This window comes from Ranitomeya imitator, chromosome 1 (assembly GCF_032444005.1).
Source record: "Ranitomeya imitator isolate aRanImi1 chromosome 1, aRanImi1.pri, whole genome shotgun sequence".
Lineage (NCBI taxonomy): Eukaryota > Metazoa > Chordata > Amphibia > Anura > Dendrobatidae > Ranitomeya > Ranitomeya imitator.
The window spans coordinates 699,565,995-699,578,689 of record NC_091282.1 but is presented as its reverse complement, the minus strand read 5'-3'; the positions used below and the strand labels follow the sequence as shown (position 1 = coordinate 699,578,689).

General features: G+C 43.5%; 1 protein-coding gene across 15 annotated transcripts in view; it reads left to right on the top strand.

Annotated features, from left to right (window-relative positions):
* Positions 1 to 12,695, top strand: part of SIPA1L1 (signal induced proliferation associated 1 like 1) — a 353,323-nt gene that overhangs the window by 297,754 nt on the left and 42,874 nt on the right. For all 15 annotated transcript variants that reach the window (XM_069731445.1, XM_069731481.1, XM_069731472.1 and 12 more), the window contains one exon: positions 3,048 to 3,172. In XM_069731445.1, coding sequence (XP_069587546.1) covers positions 3,048 to 3,172 — 125 coding nt within the window. The remainder of the gene's footprint in view (positions 1 to 3,047; positions 3,173 to 12,695) is intronic.

Here is a 12,695-nt window from a genome sequence, read left to right as displayed (position 1 = left end):
AGGTTTACTAGTCCTCTAGTGATCTCCTGCTGGTAAGACATTGATTTTATCAAAACTACAGCAAGCAACCCATTAAGTGATACATCACTGCAATTAAGGTTATCTGCCCCTACATAATGCTGCTCTCAGATTAGGTACCAAAAACCTGGTGACAGATTCCTTTTAAATGGGTTCTCTACTACAGGATATGTGATAATTTATTGATTGGTGGTAAATAAAGCAAATAAGAAAAAGAAAAAAGGTGAGCAGCACAGCCCAAAGGAACCAGTGAGATCTGGATGTGTACTTCAACAGCAGATGCCCGACAGCTGATCAGAGGTGCTCGCATGGAACATAGAGTTGAATAGCATGTGAATCACAAAGAAGCTGCAACAGCACTCACCGATCCTGGAGTTAGACAGTCCTTTATTCAAGCATGTGAGAAAACATCTTCACGGCTCGGGGGTGTGCAATAATAACAGGAGTGTGCAGGGGTCGACGACGGCCGTTTTGCGCTGTAAATAGCGCTTCTAGGGGCCGTCGTCGACCCCTGCACACTCCTGTTATTATTGCACACCCCCGAGCCGTGAAGATGTTTTCTCACATGCTTGAATAAAGGACTGTCTAACTCCAGGATCGGTGAGTGCTGTTGCAGCTTCTTATTGATTGGTGGGTCCGATTGCTAAAATCTGCACCGATTGGCAGAATGTTGCACTTTTATTCCCCTCACAATGGTGGAGTATTGCACATGCTCCATTCATTCCCTCTAGGACTGCTGAGCTCTGCACTCAGCTTTTTCCGGCAGCCCCATAAAGGAGGAATGGAACAATGTTCAAATGGGATAAAAGTTTCCCGTTCTGCCAATCCAGATCCCGCACTCCTATGGATTGGCTATAACTTATTTTTACCTGAAAACCCCTTTATCATAGCGTTTTGTTATTCACAGGCTTTTCTTTCTCATATCCTCTACGTTGTCTTCCAATGACTTTGAGATCTATAGCTTCATTTCATTTGCCAGAAACCGGATAGTCTATGTAGCATTAGCGAAAAACCATTTCTCATTGATCAGCAGCAACTGAACTTCTTTCCCTATGACCAGCACGTTTTGGGCTGCGAGTCTTCTTTGTTCTTCCAGGGGCTGAGCCTTTCTGTTCCTTCTGGCTTAATCTCAGCTGTACTATAAAATGTCTCATTGTGCATTTATTCATGATTTTATTTAAAATAGAATTGTAATCTAGACTACAGTAAAGACTGGAAACTGACGAGTCAGGGATGGTAGTGTGGGCAGTGGCATCAATAAGGCACAAAGACTGTAAACTGACGAGTCAGGGATGGTAGTGTGGGCAGTGGCATCAATAAGGCACAAAGACTGTAAACTGACGAGTCAGGGATGGTAGTGTGGGCAGTGGCATCAATAAGGCACAAAGACTGTAAACTGACGAGTCAGGGATGGTAGTGTGGGCAGTGGCATCAATAAGGCACAAAGACTGGAAACTGACGAGTCAGGGATGGTAGTGTGGGCAGTGGCATCAATAAGGCACAAAGAGTAAAAACTAACGAGTCAGGGATGGTAGTGCGGGCAATGGCATCAGTAAGGCACAAAGACTGGAAACTGACGAGTCAGGGATGGTGGTGTGGGCAATGGCATCAGGAAGGCACAAAGACTGGAAACTGACGAGTCAGGGATGGTAGTGCGGGCAGTGACATTAAGGCACAAAGACTGGAAAATCACAACTCGGGGATGGTAGTGCGGGCAGTGACATTAAGGCACAAAGACTGGAAAGTCACAACTCGGGGATGGTAGTGCGGGCAGTGACATTAAGGCACAAAGACTGGAAAGTCACAACTCGGGGATGGTAGTGCGGGCAGTGACATTAAGGCACAAAGACTGGAAAGTCACAACTCGGGGATGGTAGTGCGGGCAGTGACATCAATAAGGCACAAAGACTGGAAAATGACAAGTCACAGATGGTAGTTTTGGCAATGGATAATCTGCCGCCAGAGCTTCTTATAAATTAAAGGGAACATACCCAGTGTGAGGCAAGTAGATCAGGAGAGCAGACTGTCAGTCATCATGTGTTTAACACTGGTAACACACCCTTTAATTTATAATAAGCCCTGGAGGCAGATTCTCAGGGAGATCCATGTCCGGCCCATAGATCTTAACAGCTCATTTAGATATTTAAAAAAAAAAAAAGTTGATTCCTCTGCAATAAGATATCGGATCGCAGCCATCAAGGTAAGTTGTTATTCAGCTGCCTATGGCCTGCACGCCAATATAGACGGCTTAGGAGGGTTGATCCTACTGACAGATGCCCTTTAAGCTCGTGCACAATATGGACCACCGATGGCATCTAGTTTCCATTGAGTTATTCCGTAGAAGCAGTAAAATCGTGACTACTTGTAAATGTAGTATGACAAGCGAGATCTGGGCTCCGCTGTATGCAGAACAAGTGTGTGCAGTGACCTAAGAGAACAGGACTGCAAACGTGTGAAAATAAAGCCGATCTAACAAGCAGTTATGACCAGGGTGTCAAATCTCAAAACCAGGTGTGGAGATAAAAGTGCGTGGTATTCCTAGGAGGTTGATCTTGCACAGCTCAGATACACGTTTAGCCAGAAGGCTCCACATGTGAATTACTGAATTCAACTGAGAACATTAATGTACCAAGAATTCACATTGAACCAAACGCTGATGAAGCTATATTCTCTGCAGCAGAAACTTCTTTTCATATATTTCCAAATTTAGCCAATTCCAAAATAATCCACTTTTTTTCCATTTCTCACCGACCCTCAGTGGTTTCCAGACGCACACTGCAGTTCTTACAAAATGATTTGTCCTAGTGAATGGAATGCCTGTAAAACACATGTTGCCCCTGTGATTCTACTAATGGTATATACGGGTGTGTAGCATGAGGATACAGAGGGATGGAAGAAAATAAGCATTTAACAAGCACCATATTACACTTGTCTGAAACTGGCCGAATGGGTTTTGCATATTTATAATTGTGCAATTATTAATTGCCTGAACCTAATTAGTAATGGTCGCCTTGTTTTCCATGACACAGGTTTGGAGTTGGACGAAGGTCACCGGCATCCATTGACAGACAGAATACGCAGGGTGACCTGGTGGCCAGCGGAAAGTCTACACCCAACTGGCAGAGGAGTGATGACAATGTGAATGATCAAATAGGTATTTTCATCTAGTCCGTATTACACCTGTGTGAATCTGGCCTTATCGTATGAGTAAATCTCCGCTCTGAATAGAACACCATCAGACTGAAAAAAATATTTCCTGCTTCACAATGCAGCTGTGCCTTGTATGTTTCCACAAACATTAAAGGGAATCTGTCAGCAGGTTTTTGCCACCAAATCTGAGAGCAGCATAATGTAGGGACAGAGACCCCAATTCCAGCGATATGTCACTTACTGGGCTGCTTAGTGTAGTTTTGATAATCTGCTGCTGATAAACTAGCGATTTTATCACCAAAGGACTTAGTAAACCTACCGTATATACTCAAGTATAAGCCGAGATTTTCAGCCCAAAAAAATGGGCTGAAAGTGCCCCTCTCGGCTTATACTCGAGTCATGGAAGGTGGAGGGGTCGGCGGGTGAGGGGGAGCGACGCCTGTCAAATACTCACCTGCTCCCAGCGCTCCTGACGCGGCCCCTGCATGTCCCACGGTCTTCGGGCACAGCAGCTTCTTCCCCCTGTTCAGCGGTCACTGGTACCACTCATTAAAGTTATGAATATGGACTCCACTCCCATAGGGGTGGAGCCGCATATTCATTACTGTAATGAGCTGTACCATGTGACCGCTCACTACAGGAAGAAGCTGTGGGTGCCGGAGACGTGGGACATGCAGGGACTTCCGCATCCTCTGCACTGCATGTTCAGGTCAGAAGGCGCGATGAAGTATTAGTGTGCGCGCCGCCCTCTGCCTGAACAGTTCGTGCGACGAGAGGTGAGTATGTTATTTTTAGTGCAGCAGCAGCATTACATGTGGCACAATGCTATATGGAGCATCTATGGGGCCATAAAGAACTGCATGGAGCATTATATGGGGTATCTATGGGGCCATAAAGAACTGCATAGAGCATTATATGGGGCATCTATGGGGCCATAAAGAACTGCATGGAGCATTATATGGGGCATCTATGGGGCCATAAAGAACTGCATGGAGCATTATATGGGGCATCTATGGGGCCATAACTGCATGGAGCATTATATGGGGCACCTGTGGGGCCATAACTGCATGGAGCATTGTATGGGGCATCTATGGGGCCATAATGAACTGCATGGAGCATTATATGGAGCCATAACTGCATGGAGCATTATATGGGGCATCTATGGAGCCGTAACTGCATGGAGCATTATATGGTGTATCTATGGGGCCATAAAGAACTGCATGAAGCATTATATGGGGCATCTATGGGGCCATATAGAACTGCATGGAGCATTATATGGGGCATCTATGGGGCCATAAAGAACTGCATGGAGCATTATATGGGGTCATAAAGAACTGCATGGAGCATTATATGGGGCATATTTGTATATGGAGCATCTTATGGGGCCATAATGAACTGTATGGTGCATTATATGGGGCCTATTTTGCATGGAGCATCTTATGGGGCCTTAATGAACTGTATGGAGCATTATATGGGGCTCCTGATTCAATATGGATATTCAAAAACCCTTAACCTACTGATGTCTCAATTCATTTTACTTTTATTGGTATCAACCGTATTTTTATTTTTTACATTTACCGGTAGCTGCTGCATTTTCCACCCTAGGCTCGCGTCAATAAGTTTTCCCAGTTTTTTGTTGCAAAATTAGAGGGGTCGGCTTATACTCAAGTATATACGGTACTTCCATGTAGTCCTTTATATTCATGAGCTCTGTATAACCTCGCTCTCACCACTGATTGGCAGCTTTCTACCTGTGCACAGAAAACAGCCAATTGGTGGTGTGGGCGGGATTACACACAGCTCCGCAATCAGAAAATTATTAGCTCTGCAGTAGATGAAACAGTGATTTTATCAAAACTACAGCAAGCCACTCAGAAAATGATACATCACTGGAATTGGGGTCTCTTCCCCTACATCATGCTGATCTCATAGGGTATTGCAAAAACCTGGTGACCGATTCACTGACTTCTACAGGACGAAATGCAGGTTTCCTAGAAGAACCCATGAACTGTAGTGGAATTTATGGTAATTAATAAGCTTAACGGGATGTTCTTCAGTTAAGTTATCCCCTTACTTCAGGATAGGGTATTTCTTTTTGATTGCTGTGGGTTAGACCGCCATGGCCATGGCATAACAGAGGTTGATCATGCACAGCTCTCTTCATACTAATAGGAACTCTGAAGATCAGTCAAGCAGTAATGCGCATGATTGTACTCCGCCCCATTTAGCAAGGTCTCTTCAGAGCCCCAGTTCTCTGGATCGGTGGTGGCCACGGCGGTTTGACCCACGGTGATTAGAAACCAGTCCCCTATCCCTTTGATAGGCTTTAATTTGAGAACACCCCTTAGGCTACGTTCACATTAGCTTTGTGCGGGGCAGCATCGGGCACAGCCGCGGCGACTCATGCGTCATGCGCCCCTATATTTAACATGGGGGGCGCATGGACATTCGTAGTGTTGCGTTTTGTGACGCATGCGTCATTTTGGCGCAACTGTCAGGGCGCAGAGGACGCTGCATGATGCAGTTTTTTTTCTGCGCCAAAAATCATGCCCCGCACAACGCTAATGTGAACATAGCCTTAAAACTGCCCCTATTCATAAGGGTTCAAATTACTAGCATTCCAGTACAACTAACCAGATTAACCAGTTTTTGGTATAAATTCTATTCCCACATGTCACACAATTTACCAGTTGGTGCAGTAGATTCTATGAAAACCACCAGACTCCGCATTGATGATCTGCAGGTTTCTGAGTCCGTGTATTAGAATAATTGAAAGGGGAAAGTGTTCACAATAATAGCAGTGTGGAGATCAGTTATTGAGGTCAGTCATTCTGTGAAGGAACAGGTGTGAATCAGGTGGTCCTTATCTAAGGGTGAAGCCAGGACATCATGTACATGCGTGTCTCCTGGAAAGCCTGAGAAATATGGGTTGTTCGAGACATTTTTCAGAAGAACAGCGTAGTTTGATAAAAAGTTGCTTGGAGAGGGAAAAACTTATAAAGAAGGGCAGACAATGATCGGCTGTTCAGCTAAAATGCTCTCCAATGCTTTATAATGGAAAGCCAGAGAGACGTGGAAGAAAACGGAAGACCGTCCAAATGAAGAATGGCCAGAATGGTAAAGGCTCAGCGAATAATCAACTCCAGGATGATCAGACAGTCTCAAGATACCTGTGAGGACTGTGACAGTGAGAAGACGTCTGTGTGACGCTAGTCTCTCACCAAGAAGTCTCTGCAAAGTCCCACTGTTAAAAAAAACAACAACAAAAAACCATGTACTGAAGCGGATACAATCTGCCAAAGAACACATCAACTGGCCTAAAGAGAAATAGAGAAGCAGTTTGTGGACTGATGAAAGTACAATTGTTCTGTTTAGGTCCAAAGGCCGCAGACAGTTCACACATACCCGGGATCATGGACCAGTTTGCAGATATTATAATACTTGAAGAGATCATGTTTCCATACACTGAAGAGGATGTGCCCTTGACTTGGGGGTTTCAACAAGACAGGAACCCTAAACACACCAGTAAATGAGCAAAATCTTTGTTCCAGTCCAACAAACTTCAGATTATGGAGCGGCCAGCCAAATCCCCGATCTTAATCCAATAGAATAATTGTGGGGTGACATCAAAAATGCCATTTATGAGGTAACGCCAACATATGCCCCCAAAAATTGTGGGACGTAGTCCAAGCCTCCAAGCTGGAGCAACAGTGACAGGGGCCAGAGGTTGGGTGACTCTATGTAACATAGATGTGAAGCAGTTCTAAAAAACTGTGGGTAACAACTAAATATTAGGTTAGGGAGTCACAGGAATGCTAAATCCTCAAAATAATACATATTGTCAGTCTGTAAAGACAAGTGCAGACACTGCTTTTTTTTTTAGAACGGCCCAATGTTCATTTTTTTTATTTTCTGTAAAGTAGTTAAAAATTACTCTATGTACTCGAGTATAAGCCAAGATTTTCAGCCAAAATTTTTGGGCTGAAAGTGCCCCTCTTGGCTTATGCTCGAGTCATGGTCGGCGGGTGAGGGGGAGAGAGGTCTGTCGCATACTTACCTGCTCCTGGCACTCCCGCTGCCCGTCCCACGGTCTTCGGTGCCGCAGCTCTTCCCCTGTCCAGCGGTCACGTGGGACTGCTCATTAAAGTTATGAAAATGGACTCCACTCCCATAGAGGTGGAGCCGCATATTCATTCCTCTAATGAGCGGTAACGGTGACCGCTGACAGAGGAAGAGACTGCGGCACCCGGAGACCATCTGTCCGGGATAAGGAGCCAGGGACGCCGGGAGCAGGTGAGTATTACATATTTACAGTACCTGTCCACTTTCCACCCGCCAGGCGCCGCTCCGTCTGACTGTTCAGGTCAGAGGGCGCGATGACGTACTAGTGTGCGCGCCGCCCTCTGCCTGAACAGTCTGTGCGGAGAGACACCGAGACGGGACGCTGAGGAGCTGCGGGCAGCAAGAGAGGTGAGTGTCATTTTTTTTTTTTATTGCAGCAGCAGCATTATATATTGCACAGCTTTATATGGAGACTCTATGGGGCCATAATGAATGGTGCTGCATTATATATGGCACAGTTTTATATGGAGCATCTATGGGGCCATAATGAACGGTGCAGAGCATTATATATGGCACAGCTTTATATGGAGCATATATGGGGCCATAATGAACGGTGCAGAGCATTCTATATGGCACAGCTTTATATGGAGCATCTATGGGGCCATAATGAACGGTGCAGAGCATTCTATATGGCACAGCTTTATATGGAGCATCTATGGGGCAATAATCAACTGTATGAAGCATTATATATGGCACAGTTTTATATGGAGAATCTATGGGGCCATAATGAACTGTGCAGAGCATTCTATATGGCACAGCTTTATATGGAGCATCTATGGGGCCATAATTAACGGTGCAGAGCATTCTATATGGCACAGCTTTATATGGAGCATCTATGGGGCAATAATCAACGGTATGTAGCATTCTATATGGCACAGCTTTATATGGAGCATCTATGGGGCCATAATGAACGGTGCAGAGCATTATATATGGCACAGCTTTATATGGGGCAATAATGAACAGTATGGAGCATTATATGTGGCACAGTTTTATATGGAGCATGTATGGGGCCATAATGAAATGTATGGAGCATTATATGTGGCACAGCTTTGTATGGAGCATCTTATGGGGCAATAATGAACGGTATGAAGCATCTATTTTTATTTTTGAAATTCACCGGTAGCTGCTGCATTTCCTACCCTAGGCTTATACTCGAGTCAATAAGTTTTCCCAGTTTTTTGTGGCAAAATTAGGGGGGTCGGCTTATACTCTGGTCGGCTTATACTCCAGTATATACGGTATATACATTTCTCTTCATGTTTTGAATTAGAAAACAGTGTGCAACATTCCCAATGCTGGACATAAAAACTAGTATACATATTTTGTGATTAACTCATGTTTTTGAATACACTCCTATTATTGTGAACACTACTGTATATCATATAAATGTCAGCAGACCTTGCCAGGGGCATCCGTTGGCAATCTAGATTGTAAAGGGGCAGCCCAACCATTTAATCTTCCTGAAGACTAGCGCTTGTCAGACTTTTATGTATGGCAACCCCTTTTATTCTCACTATCCAGATATAAGCATGCAAGCTTGGTTGATCTTCATGGGCATGTTTGAGTGGTAAGCGAGATGGGTGCGGGTCGAATGAGTGTCTGGGCTGACCTCTATCTGGTGCAGACTACTTGTGTACATGTGGAGGCTGTCGCACTTGAATTTATTGAAATGGGAACATGTTTCTCTTTACATTTCTACTCCATTATACTATACAATTAAGCTGTCAGTTCCGGTAAAATATTAGGTGTAGAAAGCAGCAGGGGTGGAGAACTGCACTACGTGCCTTTATTTTTTTTCCTCCTTTTTTATTGTTTCTACAGGCTTTTTACTTTAGGCTTTATGATTTCAACCCCATCAGGAGTCTCCCAGAAATTAATCTGTTTTGGCACAAAAGTAATATCCAATTTAGCTTTCGGCTATCCTTGGAACGTGAGAAACCAATATATGTATACTGGTGCCACCTGATCTCGTGGTTTTACAGATTCTAAAATGCACTTTATGCAGCTGAGCTGTCGTTGGCTTAATAAATATCAGAAGATGCAGTTAGCGGAAACCGCATGGGAAATGCCTATGTCGCGGTAAATAGAACAATATACCAAAGAAAAAGGCAGACAAAGGAAGCAATAAACCACTAATACTCAGCGCAAGTATAGTCGGTTTGTACCAGGCTACAACCCCAAGGCGAAGTGGGGGGTCCACGCTGCATTATGAACACTTCAATGTTTCCCTATAGGGAGAAGAGTCGCATGTTTTTTCCTTCTGGAAGCATTTTGGTCACTTGTCCGTAAATGTCTCCTGTCATCTGATGTTGCGCGGACCTGCTAGAATATGCCTTCACCAGTGTTTTTAGAACAAGACGGTTGCTTTGTTGCTAAGAAGAAAAAAAATCGTACAAAATCACCTTGAGAAAGTTCCAATTAATTCCATGAGATCTGGAGTTGCTTAGTAACATAAAATTAAGCTTTGGCCATTTCTGGGTTGACAAGCCATCTGTTCAGCTCGTGTATATGCGCATTTCACCATAGCAAAGCAGCAATTAAACTGCTTCGTAATTTCTAAGAAGGACAGACTGTGTGTTGTTTTTTTTTGTTTTTTTACATTTTCACAGATGTTTGTTTTGACCTAGATGTTAACAGTGAATTTATTTTCTCAGATACTTTTTCTGTAAAGTAAAGGAGTGTAGTCACTGGTTCAATTGTAGCGCGTGGTAATCTGACACGTAGGTGTGACACCACACATGTCTATGACAGTGTAAGGAGTGTGGTTTAGAACCCCCATTTTAGGATATTGGAAGTTCTAATAAGTAGAGTTTTGTATGAGTAGAGGACAGATTCATGCCAGCTGCCCACTCTGAGCTGCTTATTATTGGGGATGTTGTTATAAAAAATGAGTCAGAATACCTTGTAAAAATCCCTGAGCGCTCCTGATTCTGTAGCTCTTTTCCGCTTTGCGCTGTGTTGTTTCATTGCAGAGATATTCAAATGTTTCTTTCAAAGCTCAGTATGTGAAATCTCTGCTTGTAGTGCAACTGGGCATTTCTTTAAAGTCTTTTCTGGGGGCGTGTTCTTTCACCCCTCCCTCCCAGACTCTGCCAATCACCGTTCAGCATTTGAGAGTGCTAGATCTGCTGCCAAGTTGTGATTGATAGTGTGTGGGAATGAGGGGTGAAAGCACATGCCCCCAGAGATGACTCTGAAGAAACTTCCAGTTGCAGTACAGGCAGAGATTTCACATATTACCCTTCAAAAGAAACAAACAAATATAAATATCCCTGCAATAGAGCGACTCGAGGCGAAACGAAAAAGAGAGGCAGAATCCAGGAACCTTGGGGATTTTTTTTCCTACTAGGTATTTAACTCAATTTTTTGAGCTAGTGACAGGTCATATTTAACAAAAATGAATTGTTCAAGGAAACCTATTTGGTTTACAGGTTATAGCCTTATGCAAAGCCAACAAGAGAGGCATGCATTTTAAAAAACATGCTATTTTTGGACATCTCTTTACGAGGCAGTAAAGTATGGTTCAGATCGCATCAACATAAAATGGCACATGTTGGATCTGACCTGCTGAGGGTAGATTGAGTAATTCACTATTAAAGGGAATCTGTCCCGTCATTTTTCGCGGCCACCGATAAGCTCCCGATGTAACCTGAAAGATAAGAATAACAAGTTAGATTATACTCACCCGGGGGGGGGGACGGTCCGGTCCGATGGGCATCGCATTGCGGGTCCGGCACCTCCCATCTTCATGCGATGACGTCCTCTTCTTTGCTTCCTGTCGTAGCTCCTGCGCAGGTGTACTGATTTGCCCTGTTGAGGGCAGCATTACAGAATGCTGTAGATAAGCCCCTAATGGCGGTGGCTGCTTCTTATATGCGAAAAATGAGGTGACAGATTCCCTTTAATATTCCCTGTGTATGTCCTCCAGGACTTTTCTCAGCTCTTCTGCCTCCTCTATTAAATTATGTGCTTAGTACAGATTTATCTACACGGCGGCTGCATCAAAGATCCTGTACATTGTAATTTTGTGAAGAACGCATTACAACTATTCATCTGAGCAGGGCCACATCCAAAAGCAGGTAGTACCTGCTGCAGAGCATCTGCGACATACTGACTCCACCAGAGCGTTAATAAAGATGTAAAGGAGAATGAAATGTGTGAAGGGACCAAAAAATACATCTGCAATATATACAACCCATGGCAAAAATTATGGAATCACCGACCTTGGAGGATGTTTATTCAGTTGTTTAATTTTGTAGAAAAAAAGCAGATCACAGACATGGCACAAAACTAAAGTCATTTCAAATGGCAACTTTCTAGCTTTAAGAAACACTAAAAGAAATCAAGAACAAAAAATATGGTAGTCAGTAATGGTTACTTTTTTTTTAACCAAGCATAGGGAAAAATTATGGAATCACTCAATTCTGAGGTAAAAATTATGGAATCACCCTGTAAATTTTCATACCCAAAAATAACACCTGCATCAGATTAGATCTGCTCGTTAGTCTGCATCTAAAAAGGAGTGATCACACCCCGCAGAGCTGTTACACCAAGTGGACTGACATGAATCATGTCTCCAACACGAGAGATGTCAATTGAAGAAAAGGAGAGGATTATCAAACTCTTAAAAGAGGGTAAATCATCACGCAATGTTATAAAAGTTGTTGGTTGTTCAGTCAGCTGTGAGTAAAATCTGGACCAAATACAAACAACATGGGAAGGTTGTTAAAGGCAAACATACTGGTAGACCAAGGAAGACCAGGAACTTAAAGCAATATGTCTCCAAAACAGGTAATGCACAACAAAACAAATGAGGAACGAATGGGTGGAAACTGGAGCCAACGTCTGTGACCAAACTGTAAGAAACTGCCTAAAGGAAATGGGATTTACATACAGAAAAGCTAAACGAAAGCCATCATTAACACCTAAACAGAAAAAACAAGGTTACAATGGGCTAAGGAAAAGCAATCGTTGACTGTGGATGACTGGATGAAAGTCATATTCAGTGATGAATCACGAATCTGCATTGGGCAAGGTGATGATGCTGGAACTTTTGTTTGGCGTCGTTCCAATGAGATTCATAAAGATGACTGCCTGAAGAGAACATGCAAATTTCCAGTCATTGATGATATGGGGCTGCATGTCGGGTAAAGGCACTGGGGAGATGGCGGTCATTACATCTTCAATAAATGCACAAGTTTATGTTGATATTTTGGACACTTTTCTTATCCCATCAATTGAAAGGATGTTTGGGGATGACGAAATCATTTTTCAAGATGATAATGCATCCTGCCATAGAGCAAAAACTGTGAAAACGTTCCTTGAAAAAAGACACAACGTCAATGTCATGGCCTGCAAATAGTCCACATCTCAATCCAATTGAAAATCTTTGGTGGAAGTTGCAG